This window comes from Oryza brachyantha, chromosome 12 (assembly GCF_000231095.2).
Source record: "Oryza brachyantha chromosome 12, ObraRS2, whole genome shotgun sequence".
Taxonomy (NCBI): Eukaryota; Viridiplantae; Streptophyta; class Magnoliopsida; order Poales; family Poaceae; genus Oryza; species Oryza brachyantha.
The window spans coordinates 13,944,849-13,965,595 of record NC_023174.2 but is presented as its reverse complement, the minus strand read 5'-3'; the positions used below and the strand labels follow the sequence as shown (position 1 = coordinate 13,965,595).

At 39.0% G+C, this 20,747-nt stretch overlaps 1 protein-coding gene and 1 long non-coding RNA gene across 5 annotated transcripts; one reads left to right on the top strand and one right to left on the bottom strand.

The window, feature by feature from the left end:
- Positions 1–6,666: 6,666 nt before the first annotated feature.
- LOC107305397 lies at positions 6,667–15,239 on the bottom strand. Of its 4 annotated transcripts, XR_005812964.1 has the most exons (8): positions 14,625–15,239; positions 13,655–13,921; positions 13,441–13,501; positions 10,525–10,735; positions 10,349–10,421; positions 9,246–9,427; positions 8,229–8,440; positions 6,667–7,044 (listed from the first exon to the last, which is right to left on the bottom strand). It is a non-coding gene; the product is annotated as an uncharacterized LOC107305397 (long non-coding RNA). The 4 variants fall into 4 exon arrangements; XR_001551541.2 differs by having other exon boundaries at positions 13,441–13,921; XR_001551543.2 differs by lacking the exon at positions 9,246–9,427 and having other exon boundaries at positions 13,441–13,921.
- A 1,240-nt stretch (positions 15,240–16,479) lies between these two features.
- LOC102699736 lies at positions 16,480–18,548 on the top strand. The gene is made up of 6 exons (XM_006664047.3): positions 16,480–16,549; positions 16,646–16,733; positions 17,012–17,101; positions 17,581–17,625; positions 18,117–18,214; positions 18,317–18,548. The coding sequence occupies exons 3-6, from the start codon at positions 17,048–17,050 to the stop codon at positions 18,387–18,389; spliced, it is 270 nt and encodes an 89-aa protein (XP_006664110.1). The 5' UTR covers positions 16,480–16,549; positions 16,646–16,733; positions 17,012–17,047; the 3' UTR covers positions 18,390–18,548.
- The last annotated feature ends 2,199 nt before the right edge of the window (positions 18,549–20,747 follow it).

The window sequence follows — 20,747 nt, the reverse complement described above, 5'->3', positions numbered from 1 at the left end:
TTTTTTTCTATTTTTACATGCACCTTTTAAAATTATTAAACGGTCCATATTCTCTAAAAAGTTATATAAAAGTATAATATTTTATATTTTTAATATAAATTTTTAGCTTTGTAGTGTCTAATTCAATCATTTACACCCTTAAATAACTATCACAGAATCATAATAATGAAAAAGAATACAACCATTTAATAGGTAGCAACGCAGAACGGGAGTGAAAGGGAAAAAAAGTGAGCTTAATCTCTATTTTTTATTTTTTGTATGTTTAGTCTTGTTATGGTCATTAATGGCATGCCTAAATTTATATAGATGAATATTAAGAAAAGAATTTACAAACAATCCACCCAACACTGACAATATATACATCCGTTAGGGCATCATCAATATTTATGTTTGAAAATAAGGTAGGTCTCATCATACACTATTGTTATCGGCACAATAGTTAAAACAAGAAAAATATTAATATGGGTCCCATATCTACGTATGAAATCTAGCTTTTATCTCTAATAAATATACTAGTTGGCATGTGCATGTGTTTACTTTATCATTTTATTCCTTAAGGTCAAGCTCTAAGCTTAAGGATAATTTTTGTCATTACTGTCTTATGGCTAAAGTTCACAGTGTATATTGTTAGCTATAAGAGCGTATGGTATTCTTATGTCATCCCTTAGTCCTGGGCAGCTAGCGAAGTGGTTTCGCCCGACACCGATGTAAACCCTAATTTCACTTTGCAGTGGGCGAGAATTTCTAAACAATGTTCGTGGAAAATGTGTTTGGGCCATCAAATTTTACATGGACTTTAATTGATAGGAAGATACGAGATGATTTTTGCTTTTTTTTTCCTCATCACAATTGGGTTTAGGTTGAGCCAGGGTAAACAAATACTAGCACGGAATAGCAGGAAAATAAACAAATAAACAGAAAAATTAGGATAGGCCGTATATAAGTCTACTCTTGGCGGTTTCAGAAGTCAGAACCATAGTTTAAAAAAAGAACAGAACGGTGGAAAAATACCAGATTAAAAATTACATCTGCTAGCCTAATACATGTACTTTGCTATGGATTAGCACAATATAGTATAATATTTTCTAAAATAAATAAATAAATATTCGTGGAGGGTGTTAACCATCTTTTTTGCTATCACGGATATTGACATATATTATTTTTAATACTAAAAAGTGCAAAGATTATTTTTAAAAAAATTATAATTGAATATCAATCCGTCATTTTAAAGGAGCGAAGTTGTTTTAAATTTTTAAATTTTGATGGTGTATGGTAAATGAGAAGCCAATACGACGGCTTTAACAGGAACAGGATACACAAATGGTAATAACAGTACGAGTGGCACACTAGAATATTTTTATCTACTTTATTTTCAAATGAATTTTATCTACTTTCTTGTTGTCGCAGCCACTAATTAGTTAATTGTGAACAAAGCAACTCATTAATTAATTGCCATGATTCATGTTATGCAAAAAAGAAACCTTTTGCCTTGGGTAAAGGTGTGGGACCCAGCTAAAATTGAATTTAATTAAGGTCGTGGTTAAGCAATGGTTCCATTGTAGTATCTACCCTAGACAAGGCCAAAAAAAAAAAAACTTTGGTGAGAGACACTCATCACTTGAGTCACTTCCTTTGCATATGAGCATCTAAGCATCTTTTTACTAACTTCCTTGTAAAGTTCTAAAATGAATCTAGGCAACAAAAAGACCTTAATTAGTTTAATCGTCTGGTTTTAATTTGCTCTGAACTGATCGCCAGCCCAAAGCAGACACCAAATTAATCAATTACACATGGCAGCTGATCTCTCTCACGGGAATCATCTCATGCACATTATGATTAGACCTTTTTTTTTTCAAGCAGGTGCTGTTGCGAGTACAATTTAATCAAATTGCGTGCTTTCCCATAAGACCCAGCCTGGTGATTGCTTTTGTGGAGGACACTTTATTAATCTGTGGGCTAATCAACTATAAAAGCGTATGATGTCGAATCAAGGTCCTGAGATTAGATATGCATGGTTATCTTTAAATTGTAAAAAGAAAAGGCCAAACATCATATTTGTAAACGAAAAATAATTTATAAATAAAGTTTTTATATATGTATTCATAGCTATCTAAATGCCGAACCTGAAAACAAATTTAGGTGAAAAACCTCAAACTTAACTATAAAATTAAGATTGAAAATCAAATTTTGGTTATAAGCGTAACCCAAAGCTAAAAGATGGGGTTAGGGAACTTCTTTGTAGGTAACATATCAATCATGTCTGCAACAGTGAGCTATCAAAAATTCTACAAACACTCCCCCATTCAAGTCTTCCATGGTGCATAGGGCAAGATTTTGGGGCTTTTAATTTTTCTTGACACTCTTTACTTTAATCCCTCTAACAACACACTATGATAGTAGAGTAACAAATTTGTTACCGCTTAACCATAAAAGTGGCAAGAAGTTAAAATGTTTCTAAGATTTTTTTTGCACTAAAGATGTTGCAATGTTAGAAAGAGATCATTACCACAAATCTTCTTGGTTTTTCATTTTTGACGTTGTTTACTTTTAAACCTACTTATCTTCTTAAAAAGTACATAATTATCACTTAATTTGTTATAGTTTGTTATCATTAAGTAAACTTTAAGCATAACTTTTATCTTTGTATAATTACACAAAATTTTAAATAAGATAAGTTCTCAAAGTATACGTAAAAGTCAAAGTGTTAAACATAAAAAATTGAAGGGAATGCAAATTAACATTACTCATATATTGGGAGTGGGCGAGTGGCAAGATTCGACATTGCTAGAAAAAAATGGTAAATTGTGAATTTGGTACTAAATGTTTGAGCTCTTTTCTTGTACCAAAATTTTGGTAACCTTTGATCTAGTGATTTTTTTCGAGTAACAAATAAAACCAACATATAGTTTCATTGGCATGCTATCTTTTTTTTTTCTAGTAGGAGGGTGGCATTTGGACCACAAAGAAGCCCAACAGTTAACAGGCCCATCTAACAGTATCATTTTGTGGATTGGTCCTAATTCCTAAAAAAATCCCTCCAAATCGAACGCCCAAGATCACATCATAGAATTAATTACTAAAATTAACATTCTTCTAGAAGCTCACCTGCAACATAGTAATATGATGTTCTTTGTTAGATAAAGACAAAAGATGAAAAATTATTTGAGTTTTATGATAGCTATTTTCTCTGTTTCATATTATAAGATTTTTTGTTCTTGATTAGATTTATTTGGTGTCCTGATGAATCTAGACACGTATACATATATTGATATGTGTGAATTAAGTATTTCGTAGTATAAATAATAAAATTTACTAATATAAAATTAAAAATCTATGTTATAAATATAAGATAATTAACTTTATACAAAACAATATGTTAAAAAGAATGCATCCGTACGTAGCAAAGCCCTTTAAATAGCACCGCACTTTCAACCCGAGCTGAGCAGCTCAGCGTGCAGCGATGTCGCGGTCACTGCGAGCTCCGAGCTCGCCGGCCGACGCCACGTGGCGCCCCACCTCCGGCGGCCGCCGGCGGAACGCGCGGTCGCAGTCCCCGGTGCGGTCGTCGTACTGCTCATCCCCCGCCGCCGCCCGCACGCCGGCGGCCAGCTCGTGGACGGACGACGACGACGACGAGAGAGACGCCGAGTCTGCCGCGGCGGTGGTGGTGGTGGTGCCGGCGAGGGGATCGGAGACGCCGGCGACGCGGGCCCGGATGCCCGGGCTGTCGCGGTGCACGTCGCCGGAGGCCCGGGACAGGATCGCCGCCGCGTCGCCCGGCACCGCGCGGCGGGTGGCCGTGCGGCTCTACGAGAGCCTCGGCCGCCACGGGCTCCGGCGCGAGGCCGACCGCGCGTTCCGAGACGTCGCCGACGCCGGCGGCGGCGGCCGCGAGCGGGACGGCGGCGGCGGCGAGGAGGAGCTGACGGGGATGGCGTGCCTGCTCAAAGACGGCTTCGTCAGCTACCTCCGAGGCTTTGCAACCATCACACCGCCCATCCCTAAACAGGTGACATCAATAGTTCAATGCTGTACCACATCATGCATGTACTTCTTTGCATAATGTTCGTATATTTACATAAATATTTGTTTTTATCTATATTTTGTAGGAATCAAGTTTAAACTTAAAAAATTATAATTATTTGATTGATATGCGAGCAACAAGAGCACTTGCTCTCGAGAGTATTGTATATCGTATATCTATATTCCTATAAAACAGAGATAAAAGTGAACCTCTCAGTTCTCACCCACACGAACAACACCATATTTATTCGAAAGAGAAAATGGCTATGTAGTAATAGATGATCCACATATCAACCACTCCCACAGTCACGCCAATTCTCTACCGGGATGGTAATACATGTGTAAAAGTAGTGTGGCTAATGAGCCCACATGTTAGTAATAAATTTATGCATCAATTAAGTGATAATATATATAGAAAATGATGATTTATAATAGACATGTTAATGAAATTTTTAATTAAAATTTTACTTCAACATACGGTCAAATATGCAATGTGCGGACAATATCACCTCTATCCTTCCACTTCTACTTGTAATTATAAGATAAAATTTAATTTTTTTAATTTTAAATTTAGAGTTAATTTTAGGGTTTTTTCACCAAAATTTATTTTCAGCCTTAACTTTTAGATCACTAAATATATATATATATATAAGTTTTATTCATAAATTATTCTTCGTTAACAAATACATCGTTTGACTTTTTTTCATCTTTTCATCGATCACACCTACGTAGTATAAATTAGATATGCATGATTAGGTGATTACTGATGTATTGTTTGAATGATGACGAGTCACAGGGAACGCTACACCATGCTGCGTTCCTCGTCTTAGGATCATCGTCCCTGACCTGGGAATACATAGCGTCAATAATCTCACCCATACGGCCATACCTCGTTAAAACCTTTCAAAATTAGCTTCTGAATTTCTCGATCAAGTTCCTCGACCAATTATATTCATTCATCGGGGACTTTGGTCACATATATGCATCCATTAAAAAGCTCGGGCACCTAAACAATGGCATAGAAACATGGAGTTTGATATATATTCCATCCGTTCCACGTATGCTAATAAACCCAGACACATATACAAAACATATAAACTGATACATGAATAAATCTAAACAAACACATAAAGTCTTATAATATAAAACGGAGGGAGTATCTCTTCTTAATATCTTCTTAATATGAATCATGAAGGCACGATCAGTTCAGTTCCTGAAAGAAACATTTGAAAGAAAAATATGTCTTCACAAAGTAGATGACCATGTTTGATAGATGTTTCTGGATATGAAACAACATTACTTCTGTAAATTCAAAGATGATTAAATATTAGTTGCTTTGAAGAAATGAAGCTCTAGGGCAGAAAACATTGCACTCAAGACCAAAAAGGTAAAACCAATTCTGAGGCAAAACAAAGTTTTTTTAGTTCCATTGATCATTGACATCATCTACCCTGAGAAATTTAAAGCAATAACACAAACACATGCAAATAATCTGAACGGGGAAGCTTGGATCCTAAAATGTATCTATGCGACCATATGGCACAAAATAAATATTTTCAATGCAGGCAGCTATAAGTAATTTGAACATTTCTTAAGATAGAGACTTAGCAATCTTATGAAAAGAACAAAAACAGCATCCCTAGATACAGTGGCTTAAAATGTTCTTTCTTGGCATCTAGTGTGAGACAGAGACCAGACCAGAATGGGAAAAAGAATGAAAAAAAAACAACAACAGATTCCATATTTAAACCTGCAAGTTGAAATAATTAGTCACTAGTCAGGTACTTCAGTTTTGACTAACCAATATTCTTATTGGATTTATTCAGTTATTAGTAAAGTATTAACTAAGGCTACAGATTTCTCACCACGTGGAATAAAAGGACGCAACTATGTCGAATGCAGTTCCATAAAACACTTATTTTTTAGTTGAATCAACTAGACCTCTCCACATGTTCATACAATTAGGAAAATACGCTGTACTGTAGAAAGTGGGTTTACAAGTTGAATATAGTATAGCTTGTCAGCCGGCTTCACCTAAACATTCTCCATGGTTTGACACTAGCAATAGAAGTATGCACCAACTACTTAATTAGACAAATGATGTTAGAGATGGATGATGTCAATCACATTAATGACATGAAATATGTTTGACTTGCTTCTTGTTACTTTAGTCATTGGCAAGTCTCATTCCACAAGCCCCTCAAGTACTCGGGGCTTATTCAGAACATTGGGCCTGTTTGGGGGAACTTTAGATTCTGAGAAGCAGCTGCTTGGTAGCCAGCTTCTGAGAATCTGGAAAAACTACTAAACCTAGCTTCTCCAGCTTCTGGATTCTTAGTTCATTTCCCAGAATCTGTATCTATAGATTCTTAGAAGTTATGGAATGTTTGAGGCAGCTTCTGGCAGAAACAACTTTTAGAAAAAAACTGCAGTTGGAGGAAGCTCCCCAAACAGGCCCAATGCCATGCTGCAAATCAGATGTAGAACTCTCTCTCTCTTTCCCTCTCTTATTATTATATAAATAAATAAATGGCATGAATCATTATTCATTAAAGCAAATGATTGCAAAACCAGATATAAGTGAATACCTAAGGCAACAATCTCAAATTAAACTCAAGCTAATTTCCAATAGCATCTGAAGAATTCTAAAGAAACATCCAAGAGCATACAGTGGAAACAAATTGAAACATCTAAAAGTGCCAGACTAGAGTATTAACAGGTTTAGAAAACATAAACTTACTATGCAAACCAGTATTATTTATTAGGCACAAACAGACAGTAATGACATTGTGTGTTTGCTGCAGATTGTCAAATTCTGTGGGATAACATACTCGGCAAAGATTGAAACTTCAACCTTCAGATATGAGACCTTTGGCAACAAGCTACTTGAATGGTTTGTCCAACCAGTGAGGAGCCTGTCCATGGGGCAGAGATCAACTGAACTCCACATCTTGAAAGGAATTGATGGCTACATCATGCCAGGTTCCATGACGCTACTCCTTGGCCCACCTGGTAATTGACCTGGTTCAAGCACATCATGTTTTTAGTTCAGTAATACCGGTGGCTTCCATAAGTCCAAGTCTGTTATGGTGTTATTCCCCGTGAGTAATCCTATCCTATTTAGTTTTCAGACAGTGTCTTCCAGCTGAATAATTCACCAGCCTGACAAAAGTAAATGGTTGTTCTTTTTTCTAACTTTAAAAGTTGAGAAGTTCATTTGCACCCAGAAATAATAATTCCAAACTACACACCCTTCAGGAGCATACAATGGCTTGAAACTTTATAAGTGCTGTCTAAAATTTTAGTAGGCTCCTAATGGCACCACACTATCAAGTTAAAATCTAGGCAAGAAGTGCATGTACTGTTTCCAGTCTCACCTAAATTGAAATTTGAGACTCCAATTCGACAGTCATTTCTTTCCCTGTAAAACGAGCAAACATTTCCCTTTCCCATAAAAGAGTGCACCAGTTTATTACATGAAAAGTTTATCAGTTATTCTGCCCATTCTGTGCTGCATGCAGGCAGTGGAAAGAGCACCCTACTAAAGATACTTGCCGGAAGAATTGATCCAGGGAAGGATCATGGATTAACAGGCATGGCCTTGTACAATGACAAGACAGCATATGAGGTCCAAAAGAGTCGGCTAATTGCCTATGTTTGCGGTCAGCTTAACAAGTGAGCAAACTAATTCTATATAGATTGTCGTGATTATAAAACTTCAGATTTCATAAAAAAGCTTTGGTAGAAGATATTCTTACATTTACAGATGAATTAAAATTCAGTTATCTAAACAATACACTGTTTCTTCCCAATTAGGAGAAAAAATAGTGGAAGTGTGAAATCTCAGAACAATATTTTAAGTGATGAAAACAAACAGTAAGAGTTCACCAAATGATGAGCACAATTGGGGGAGGTTTAAGTTATGGAAATGGTCTAACTTGAACTCTGATCAAGTTATGTTATAGAGTAATTTTATCATCCGTAAGGAGGTATCAAGAGGTACCACTGTTTTCTATGTAAAATTTAGTACCTCTTGGTACCTTAGATATTAGAAGACACCAAATTTTATATAGAAAATAGTAATACCTCATGGTATCTCCTCAAGGACGGGAAAAATGCTATATGTTATAACAGCCTTCCCATGAACAAATAAAATAGAATAAACAATGTTAGAATGAGACGAGACAAGTATAAGACGTTCTTACATTTATGATACTTATTATTTGACATCCAAAACTTCAATTGCTCTTGTAGGCACATTCCCTTCCTATCTGTCCGAGAAACCCTTGAGTTTGCAAGGGACTGCACACAAGGTCTCCAGCCAGAAAATTTCACACCGCAGATGAGAAAATTCTTCGCATATGCCCTTGTGGAAGGACAAGACCCCTTCCTGGAATATGTCTTGCAGATCCTTGACCTGAAGAAAATAGAGAACCACCTTGTTAGCACCATATCAAAAACTGACCGAGATAAGCTGACAACAGCAGAGCTTGCTCTAGGCACCTACTCAGTCATTCTCTATGACCAGCCATTGGCCAGCTCAGACGCATCGATGACTTATGGTTTGGTAAATACTATTAGGACTATTATTAGAATCCAGCAATCATCAGCAGTCATGACCCTCAATTACCTCTCTCAACAAACATTTGACCTCTTCGACCGGGTCACCTTACTTGGGGAAGGACATGTGCTATACCAAGGTCCAAGACAAGATGCCGTCACATACTTTGCTCAACAAGGGTAATACTAACTACTCTCTTTTATTTTAAACTATTAGTTCAATAAAGATCTGCTTACGGTAAATATTTATCATGATTCTGCTACTTAGATATATGAAACCACCACATGTTGAGTCCTGGGAGTTTCTCCAAGACATTGCTGCTGAAAATAGCATGCAGTACCTTGTACCAAGGTCAACTCAAAGAAGCCTTGAGGAGCTTGTGGAGTGCTACTACTCATCAGATCATTACCAAGATATATTAAGGGTCATTGGCATGAGCAAGGAGTTAAGTACATACTGGGTTGAGAGTGAGCCAGGAATTGGCCTATCCCTAAGAAAAATAACTACTATCAATTCAGATGCTTCTCCAGATGATCACCAAGAAATGGGTATGGTTCCTTGGCAATTGTTCATGCATTATTCAAGGTTAACACATAACACTAATGTTATCCTTTTTGTTTTTTACATTCAGAAGTAGTTGTTGCAAAGCTTCTGAACAAACCTGGGACTTCCAGTGGGGTCGAAAGTACAGGCAATATCCAAATTGGTGATGTGGTAACAGGAATTTCCATAAATGAAGAGCCGATGCAGTATCTATCAACAGGGCCAATGTTTGGTCAACAAAAGCACCTAGCTCAAACTTTCTCCACCTTACACCATGTCCGAGGCCATATCCGCCTTCAACTTGAGCGATCCGACAACAAGGCAAGTTAGTTCCTTAATGATCTCTATCAAGAACTTATGCCACTGATTATTATCAGTAATAAAAAGCACAAGTTTACTTGGCTTGAAACTGTCTTAATCGATCATGGTGAATCCAACTTAAACTTTTTGCATTTGATAAACAAAATTGCACAGATCAACGAGAATGAGCCACAGTGGGTGCAATTAAAGAAGCCATATGTGCAACCATGGTGGACATCAACAAGGACCCTTATCCAGAGGCAGTTAAGAATCTTAAAACATCTTTATATTTTGGGCACGCTTCGACTCTTCCAGGTTTGCCAATTATAGATTAATACTGATTTCAAAAGAATAAATTACTTGCTGTGCCATATGATAGGAAAAGATAGCTTACTTTGCCTTATCCAGGCATGCATTCTTGGTATCTTTGCTGGGACACTGTTCTACAAGCTTGGTGGGCAGTACAGGCTTCAAGACATGAACTCTGTGAGAGCACTTGGATTTGTAACCACCATGAGCATTTTGCTCATAAACATACCTCACATCCCACTATATATGCTTCAGAGACCAATTTTCTATAAGCACAAGGACCAAAGATTTTTCAGGACGTCCTCCTATGTTATTGCTCATTGTGTCACCAATCTACCCCAGGCTTTTGTTGAGGTAATCACATCCTTTGACGATCTGATCATTCTTTTCATCAATAGACAACATCTCAACCTACTGTAAATTGTTATTGGTAATTTTAATTAAAGACAAGACATATGCTACTGGATCCTAAACATAATGTCCATTGTACTTACTACCTTCATCACTTTGGCAACTATGTTGTATACAATGCAGGCACTGCTTTATTCAGCCTGTGTATATTTTCTAGCTGGGCTCACGATGGAGAATGACGGAAAAGTGTTCTTTGAGTACCTTTTTCTGATGTTTCTGGTAGCTTACTTTGGATCATCGATTTTCTTCTTCCTGAGTGCAGTGTCATCAATTCCTGAAGTGGCAAATGCTTTAGCAGGTGATCAGTGAACACTGAACAATGACTTATCTGTTTTTGAAATATAAACTATGAACACCTGAAACTTATTAGTTATTACCTTTTAAAAAAGAAGTTAAACTTAAACAGTTTGGACATATTTGTTTTCTGTTTGCAGGGCTTGTAGTGTCCATTTTTCTTCTCTTTAGTGGGTTTGTGATTTACCCATATAATATTCCCCATTACTGGAAGTGGCTAATGCACATCAATCCAATCCGCTGGGCTAATCTCTCATTCTGTGATCAACAATTCTCAAATGGTTACAAAGAGTCCTGCAAGGAGTATCCAGAACAACTCAATTTCTGCAAGGGATATCGTCATATGGTTGTTGGAAAGGCCTACTTAATATACGCTGAACTTTTGACAAATGTTTCAAAATATCATTTGGTTCCTTATGCAATTATAATTGGGTGGATACTGTTTGTACAATTGTTGGCATTAATGTCCCTAAATAAGATAGAATTTTCAGAAATGAGTCATTATGTGCCTTCGATCAACAAAAGGAAGCTTTCAAAGAACTATTTATATGATTTAGAGACTTATGAAAGTTCATGTGATGACTACCTGGAAGGTTCAATAGAGTCCGGCAGATACGAGTTTCTGGGGCTACCAAAGTTAGCATCTAAAACTGCTAAAATTATGTCTGAGGATGGGAGTGATGGGAGTTGGATGGAGGAATCTGGAGTTGAAACTCAACCAGCACACTTGTCAATTCCAGTCATGCCAGTTACTTTAACATTCATGGACCTATCATTTTCCAGGTATGTTTCCAGATCATCGGACATGGAGTTCTATGTTAGCATACTGTTAAATAAAATATTTCAGTTATAATGAGAAGATCCTCTAGTGACAGTGTCATACTTGAAAAATAAAACATGATAAGAGAAGCCATTTTGGTATATCAATTGTCTTAAACAAAGCAAATATAAGGTGAATGAAAAGTTCCACAGAAGAACAATCTTCAATTCTATATCAAGTGTAATATTGACAAAGCTTTCTCATGACAGGTGTAGAAAAGGAGAAAAGGAAGAATCTCTGGACTTTCAGAATGTTACTGGATATGCAAAACCAGGAGCGCTGCTAGCTATTGTGGGTGGTAATAATGGAAGTACATCTACCCTTCTCAAGTGCCTTGCAGGCAGGCCACCTCCTGATGGCAATATTATCGGAGATCTCCAAGTCAATGGCACCAGACCCTCTACTGATTTCACAAGAAGAGTGGGATATGTCGAGCAACTTGATGCTCATCAACCTTATCTTACCATATGTGAGTCCATTCAGTTCAGTGCCAGCCTCCGACTTGTCAATGGTGTTACCAAAGCAAGACGACAACACCATGTAGAGACAGTTCTTGACCAGCTCGGCCTGAGGTACTACGCTAACCACTTGGTTGGATCCCTAAGAGATGGAACTGTCAAAACTTTTGAAGTAGCGAAGAAGCTCACAATTGCAGTTGAACTTGCTGCGAACCCAAGTATTCTGTTCCTTGAAGATCCCCTTTCTGGTCTTGATTCTTCTGGAACCTCAGCAATCATGAATGTCTTTTCACGGTTAATAGTGTCTAGGCAAACAGTCATCGCAACAGTCAGTTATCCTAATGCTCGGGCACTTTCATACTTCCATCAAGTCATAATCCTAACTCAAGACGGTGATCAAGCTTACTTTGGTCCAGTAGGAGTCAACTGCAATGAAATACTTGGGTACTTCACAGAAATCCCAAGGTTACCTCCATATATTCAGGCACAAAATCCTGTCAGTTTCATCATGGGTGTTATTGGAATTGGGATCCCAAGAAAAAAAGTTGCAGTTGCAGACATCGTAGGAGAGTTTCAGAACAGCTATTTGCTTGAGATAGCCAAGGGGACCATCACCAGAGTGACTACCGCCGAGAACGAGTCCAGAAAACATAACAACATGATAACTGGCAATTACAATTACTCTGCATCACCTATAAGACAACTTGGATTGGTGTTGTTAAGGACACAGAGGTTTTTATGGAGAAATGTGCATTACACCTATAGCAGATTCACTGGATGTGTGATGGTTGGCTTATTGATGGGCTCACTCTACTTCAAGATTAAGTATGAAGATACATATGGGGTGACTTCAAGGTCATTGTACATCTACATGCAAACTATACTCATCGGGGTTATATCTGCTAACAATGTGGTTCCTCAAATCGGAACAGATAGGCTTGCTTACTTCCGAGAAATGAGGTCCAAAATGTACCACCCAATATTGTACCCACTGTCATGGGTCGTCAGTGAAGTTCCTTACTTCCTTGTTGCAACACTTGCATTCGCTGGCATTGGAAATGGCATGGCAGGCATTGGAACGCAAACAGCCACAGAGTTCATAGCATACTGGTCAGTTCTCTTCCTCTTCACCCTCTGTATGACATACTTTGGAATGATGGTCACCTTCCTAGCTCCAAGCCCAATCCTCGCTGCGTTCCTCGTCTCGATAATAACGTCGATGTGGGTTTCTGCTTCTGGGGTGGTTGTCGTCTTCTCAGATATCAGGTTCTACAAGTGGATGTACTGGACAAACCCGTTCCAGTATGCAATGAACACGCTCACCACAATAAGCTTCTACTGCGACACGTCGCAATGCCAAACATGCTGCTCATGCCCACGGCTCCCTGACGGAACATACGTGTGGGACAGGATAGCAATCATTCGGTCCTTAAATCAAGAGAGGGTATGTGCTGATGTGATGACCTTAGCAGGAATGTGCACAATGTTCGCTACACTTGCTTTCCTCTTCTTCATTGTTCTGAAACACAACTTGCCACAGACCCATTGATTGTAGTTGTACCATTGCAAAACTTATTCTTGCTCATTGTATTATTATAGCATACTTTTAAGTGTGCATTTACACATTGTTAATATGTGATGAAACACAATTTTATTTTACATGCGGAACATTAAACACAAATGCATTAATTTTATTTTGCAACAACAAGCAATGAACTTACATTTTGCCGGACCGGCATGCCACACATTGGTTTAACTCATAGTCCATCTCTCCTGGTGCCCCTGCAAGAACCACAAGGGGATTGGAGCGCACAACAACCGATCAAACTCGGTTACTCGGATTTGCAAAGAAACTAGAGCCATCACCTCCTAAATCCCAGATGAAATCTCAATCAAAAGAACAAAGAAGGAGAAAAGGTGGAGCATCCACATTACTGGCATTCCGTCGAATACATGGAGAGCATGCCCTCAGCACTCGGCGAGGGCCTCGGTGACGCCGGCTCGCTTCTGAGGGGGACTCTGCCACCGCCGGCGACGCACTTGGGCAAAGGACGGCGGCGCCGAGGAAACCACCGCAGGATTAGCCCCACGTGTCAGCGAGACGGAGGGGACGCACCCGTTTGAGCCATCTACGACCGTACGATCGTATTTCAACGTCCAGATGTTTTCCACCACAACCGCCGATGATTTTCTTTAACCCAACTGAAAATATGCTTGGTTTTAGATAAATTTTGATGGTTGAGTGGCTGATTTAAACGCCATGTGCACTAATTGTGAATTTCTGATGTTATAGCCAGATTAAATCAAGAACAATTATAACAGTATAACAAGAGATATAAAATAGTGTTAGTTTGTCTAACTTGGTGATGAACTGGGAACCGTGACTCGGAACAGAATAATATCATAGTTGCTCAACTGTTCATAGGCAACAGAAGCGGATTAAAACCTTGAGAAGTTTGATACACAGTGAAAACATAATTAAATCAAAATTCCTTAGTCTGAACATATCTAAACCACCAATTTCACTGCACATTATGTTATATGCAACATGAACAAAAGAGATCAATGCTCCATCAATGTTATGCCCATGTTTGGGATCAAATTAGGAGACATGTAATTCTAATCATGATTTTTGTCATGGATAGCATGGACAATGTGAAGAACGTGTATAATCGAGATGTCGACTAGAGAGGGTTGAATAGGTGACTATTAAAATAGATGACACGTAATCAAAACTAACCTAAGTTACTAGGTTTGGCGAGGGAGAGGGATGGGTCTAACTAAGCAACTAAATTAAGTTTTGTAATCCTAAGGTGATACGAGTTCAAATAGTAGTATATATGAAATTAAATTGCATAAATGTACATGCAATAAGTAAATGAGACAAGAGATGAGGAATTATCACCGTATGTTCGGAAACTCGCTGGTTTTCTACCCCTCGTTGAGGCGAGCCCAACTTCACTGCTCACACCTCCAAGCCTTTGGACCCCTTCGTCAAGGAGTGGGCAAGATGGGAACCGGTTCCGAAGTGGTCAATCCAATCCTCGATCACTAGGGTAATTCTTCCTTCGCTTTGAAGGTGATGAACTCTAAACTACTCACAAACAACACCAAGCCTCTTCCACAACATCCTCAAAGATGTCACCGGGCAACTCTTCCAAGCCGTCTAGGTGGCAACCTCCAAGAGTAACAAATAGCAACCTTGCTCGGAGATGATCAAGTGCCAGACTATCTTAAATAATGATGCAATGCACTTGTAAGGAGTATATGAGAATGAACGTAAGGAGTATATGAAGGCCACACGTAGATCTGATAGCCCTGCGTGGGATCAAATGGCCCATCAATGTGTCTCTGGATAAGCCTTACACACACTTGTTAAATTATTTTGCTTTTATATGTTAGCTAACTACGAATATTGTACTAACAAATTGAACCATAATTAACACCATCACACTTTAGCCTCTACTACTCTTACTTACCCATTCCATCCATGCTAAATAAAAAAATACATTAATTTCTTTCAAAAATTCTGTCTTATATTGTAAATTCTATGGAAAATACAGCATTTTTTAGGACTTTCTCTTAATAGATATCCAATTAAATTATCACTATATGATAAAAACTATACTAAAAACTTTATACATAAATGAAATATTTATATATAGAATATTAGTAAACTTTATACATTGCAACATTGTATAGGAAATAGTAAACTTAACACACATAAACATTATACAAGATACATAGACTTTATACTGGAAATAATAAACTTTATACATGGAATATTTATACAACCTATAGTAAACTTTACAGACATTGTAATTTTCTACGTGGTAAAGAAAAAGAGGGGTGGAATTGGGCCTAGGACATCTTAGGCCCTAGCCCCACTCTTGAACTTTTTTTAGTTTACTAGTACCTATGTATTTTCCAAAAAACAACAACAGTAGCTCAGGGGGTGGTCTAATGCGCTTGCGGGCGCGCGCCCCTGCCCCGCGCGATCACTGTAACATATAGTGTATACGTATATGTCTCTCTATATATATAATATAAACTTTAGGTCTACAAACTTTATACTCATAAACTTTATTCATAAAAACTTTATAAGTATAAACTTTAGACATACAAACTTACATATATATCTTTATACATACAAACATTTTCCTATGAAAATCTAATAGATACAAATATTATATATACACAAAACATTAGAGATATAAATCTTTATATATATACATTTATATATGCAAAATTTACACATAAAATAAAAAAATATAAACTTTATACACATAAACTAAAAAAATACCTGTTTTGGGCCACATGCAGCCTGTTCGCACGTGGCCGTTTGCACGATCACGCGCTAATTAGCCTTTCAGATAGTTCAGCCCTACTCATTTGGGCTAGCCCCACATCAGGCCTTGGCCTTTTCGAAGCCCAGCAGCCCTTAGTGATTAGCCCAATAGCCAACAGCCAAACCCTAGTCCAGTAGTCCTCCTCACTCCACAGCCTCTCTCGCCAGGCGCCTCCTCCAATCTCCCTCTCTCTCACTCACTCTCTCCCCTCCTGGGCTCCTGGCGGCGGGCGGCGGGCGGGTCGGCGGCAGCGGGGTGCGCGGCGGTGTGGCGGTCAGTTGGCGGACGGCCTGCGCTGCAGGCGCGGTGGCGGGGTGCGCGGCGGCGTAGGCGCGACGCGAGGCCGACTAGCCGAGGCGGATCGGCGTGGCGGCCGGCGCTAGGGCGGAGGGGGCGCGGGCCGCGGGGCTCGCCGGCGGTGGCGCCGCCTGATCTGCAGAACAGAAGGGCGAAGGCCAGCGAATCCAGCGATTTCTACTAGGTACGCTAATAAACTTTTAGTGGGCCGAAAGAGGCCCACATTGTTCTGGGCTTTGGGCCCCCAAGCACGGCCCATAACCATCAGCTCGCTCCATAGGTCGCGGAAAAACTCTCCGCCTCTGCCCGCCGCCGCCGCCACCTTCCTCCCTTCCCGCGGCGACCGGCGACCACCGTGGCAGCGACAGGTACTCCCCCGTCTCGCTCGGCCACCTATCATCTCCCCCGTCCCCTACTCCTCCAAAGCTGGGAACGTCTCAGGCCGCCGGGTCAAGGGCTCAAGCCTGGATGGCTTCCATGTCGCCGGTTCTTTGGTAGGGATGAGGAGCTGGATCGGTTCCATGTTGGAGCTGTACCTAGTTCCCGACGGGAACATCCTTTTTGTTTTGTTTGGATCGCTGGGCAGTTTCTGTGGGTTTAAACGCAGATCAAATGTTAAAAAGCTTTCATTTTTACATGTTTTCAGTGACTGGTTGATTGAGAGGCTCAGGAGTGAAAGAAGATGCCTTCAATTCAAAAGGCTTTGCCTCCGGAGCTTGCTGATAATGTGCTCAGAGTAAGTATCCATTTTGTGTTGCGCATTTCTCTTTTCTAATTGGCAATCTAACCCTCACAACTTGTACGTTGTATTACTTCCGTTCCATGTTCTGGTCCTACTTAAATTTATACGGATGCTAATGAATCTGGATATGTATATAACATATATATATTGATCCATGGATGACTTTAGATATGGCCAAGACGTCTTATAATATGGAACGGCGGTAGTAGTGACTAATAAGCAGTCAGTCAGTCATTCCTGAATCCTGAGCTTTTACATGTATAGCTAGAACAAATCTATCAGTGAATCATCCTAGAATTTAACTTAAAAGCTTTTTCCAAAAACACTTCTGTCATGCTCGTTGCATCCTTAGTTTTAATCTTGTTTATTTGTGAGAAACCACTGCAAAAAAAAGTGCAATGAAATCATGGCAGCAGATGAGCGAGATATGCTGTTCACTGTGTTGATCATTATTACTTTTTTTCATGCTGTAGTTATACCGTGAATGCTTAAGGAGGGCTAAGTTCATTGGCCATCAGGTACACATATTTTGTTTTCACTTCTCCATCTCACTATCTTGTGTATGCTATTTCTTAACACTGATCAGGTTATAGTTCGCAACAGATGAACAGAGCAAAAGCTGAGTTATTTAATGGCAGGGAAAATATAAATTTTAATTATCCCATTTTTAGCTAATATGGAATTTTGGGATACTTTCCTTTGATTTCTTTTCAGAAATCTGCTCTAAAGAACTGATGTTTCTCTGGAAAAATCATATAGTAAGAAAGGTCGTTTGTTTGCGCCTTTGCGGGCAGTTCAGGTTGATCTCCATAAAATGTAGATGGAATATATTTGGTTAATATTTTATACAATTGTAAGATTCATGAGAGTCAGTTACACGGAATACAATAAAATTCCAGCAAAACTAAGATTAAGAGCCCCTTTCCTTTTTTTTTCCTTGATTTTATGGGGTATCTGTATCAACTGCACATGTTTTGTCCTGACTGAATTGTTGCATCTTGTAACCCAGAAACACAATACAGGGCTGCTTGTTTCCATGGTAAGGGAACAGTTTAAGAAAAATATGCATGAAACTGACCCAGAGAAGATACAGAAAATGAAGGATGAGTAAGTTACTTCTATTTATACACCTTTGTTTGGATGATACTTCTTATCGTTTGCTACTTTATAATGTTCGTACATATCCTCTAATTGTTTCTTGCTGTGCAGTGCGGCAAGGGGCCTTATCAATCACATTCTGTATGAATCTGAGAAGATGACAGGGCGCAAATTCTCAAGTTAAGAGAGTTGAAACTAGGCAACCAGTGTGCTGTATGAATAATAGTAAACAGTGATGTGAACTTGTGGTTGCTGAATTACTTTGTTTCTTTGTACAAGGATCAGCTAATCTTTTGGTTGGTCATGGAATTATTAATGTGGTTATTTTCATTGGTTTCGTTCACTGTGGCTTTTGTACACCCCCATCTTTTCGCTTATGTTTATGCTTATGAGCCAAAATTTAAATTTTCAACTTTAAAATTAGATTTGATTTTGGGTTTTCTTTCACCGAAGTTTATTTTCCAGCCTTGTCTTTTAGATCGCTAAGAATACGTATATAGAAGTTTTATTTACAAATTATTTTTTGTTTGCAAATATGCCGTTTGTTTTTTCTATGAAAAAGCCAAACAATCACCTAATGTTTCACCCAAACTTGCAAAGTGCTGCTTGATTTGATTAAACCTTGTGTCTACAGTAATTGATACTTGTAATCCTTCACCTGGTGATATATCGAGATTACTTACAGCTAGCGTGTATGGTTGTATGTTGATCGATCTACTTGAGTATGATGCATTTTGCTCATGTTTCCTGGTTCGGTGGTTCCATCTCAATGGAACAGAATCACACCCACAACTTGCATAATGCAAACTGTAAACATTCCTGGTGATGTATTTTCATCTTAATGTTTTTGGATGATTAAATTCTGGGAGTTTCCTGGCTTTCTGAGGTACTACATGGAACAATTTAAGAAAATTCTGCAGTATGAGTACAGTTTATGCAACAATAATGCTTACAAGTATGAAATGCCCCTTTACCAGAAATGTGATATGTGCGTGCATACTATTTAAAACTGTGTAGTATTATTCTTTCACTCCCAAAGCAAATGTTGAATTCTTGTCTGCAGGGTGCAGTTTTATCAGTTCTACAGGCCACAGATGCATTTCAACCGTTCTTTTCTCCTCAAGAAACCACTGCAGGCTTGACTTACTGGAGTAACACAATTCATTCCAATTATTCAGTGTCACATCTGTGGATTCTGGATGTTGTGTCTGTCCATTATCACCTAACATGCTTTGGATCTGCTATCAGAGCTTTTTGATTGATCCATCTACACCCCTATGAACTTCTCACATTGCTACCAACAATCTGAAAAAAGGTGAGATAAAACCAATGGCAACGGATCAAAGTAGATGAAAGAGGTATGTAGGAAAGGAACTGATCAGGATGATGAATTCAGAGACCCCTTGAGAGAAAAGGAGCTTTGGCCTGCAAAATGGGACCATTTTCCAGGAATTCCCTGCTGAGTGTGACACACTACTTACTGTCTGCAGATCAAATGATGGGGAAAGAACAATCCCTCACTGTGGTGCACACAATTCTCATCCAGCCATCACCTATGGACCTCAAGGATGGATCATTGCGCCTGCCTTTTTTCTCTGCCGCGCCGATGAATTCTAGCCACTACTCTCTTGACCCCCTCTCATCATCCAGAGTTCTTGTGGTTGAGGTCACTCCAGTTCATCTTTCCAGCACAGTTTCATCACCTGTGAAAGCCATTTGGTTTACTAGTCCCGACTCACGGGCTGTCGGGGAGATCATATATCGCGAAAGAAGCGACGATGATTGTCAACAATGGAGGTGTTGTTGGCATGACAGGGTAGCTGACTCCTATGATCCTATGATCTCAAACTCCCTCAGCAGCATGCAGATGAATTCTCTAGAGGTTATGATATGCTTGGTTTCAGAAGGTCAATGCTCCAGAGCCAATGCAGTGCCTGCCTTCAAAAGCTGAAATAATGGCTGCAGTTGAAGAAGGAAAATGTGGCTGTAAGGCAGACACCCCTCCTACCCTTTCTACCCACTGCAGGCATGTGTGGAGGTTCTCTTTGTTGCTTTCATCAGATAGAACTTCACTAGAAAGAGCTGCATCTTGTTCTTGGCATCTTCCCCTCTATAGTAAAGTAGTAACATGGACAAGTACAGTCAGAAACTGTATTAGCTGTACTTGGCTTCCAGCTTTGAGGCAGTGTGACCTTGCAACTCGATACAAAAGTATGTATCTCACACTAAATACCCATGCCTTGCTATGGGTTAAAATAAGTTGAGTCTAGCATTGCTTGGAACAGACTAATTGTGAGGTTTTTAGGACAATTTAGTCTTTGCATAACAAACTTGTATATGAGAGATGAATTAAGGTAGAATCATATGTAGAGGGACCCTTTTGTAATATTAAAACATATGAAGTAATACTCGATAAAAAGTTACAGAAAATTGGTGGGGTGGTAGATTTACTGCCATCACTATTTCCTTCTTTTAAAGGAGTATAGAAAACTTCAATAGAAAGAGATACATCTTGTTCTTGGCATCTTCCCATCTATAGTAT

Excerpts from the sequence above, each read along its gene's own strand:
- LOC102699736 (XM_006664047.3), top strand. The coding sequence starts at position 17,048 with ATGCCTTCAATTCAAAAGGCTTTGCCTCCGGAGCTTGCTGATAATGTG. Across the intron at positions 17,102-17,580 it reads TTGCTGATAATGTGCTCAGA|TTATACCGTGAATGCTTAAG; the intron begins GTAAGTATCCAT and ends TTCATGCTGTAG. Across the intron at positions 18,215-18,316 it reads ATACAGAAAATGAAGGATGA|TGCGGCAAGGGGCCTTATCA; the intron begins GTAAGTTACTTC and ends CTTGCTGTGCAG.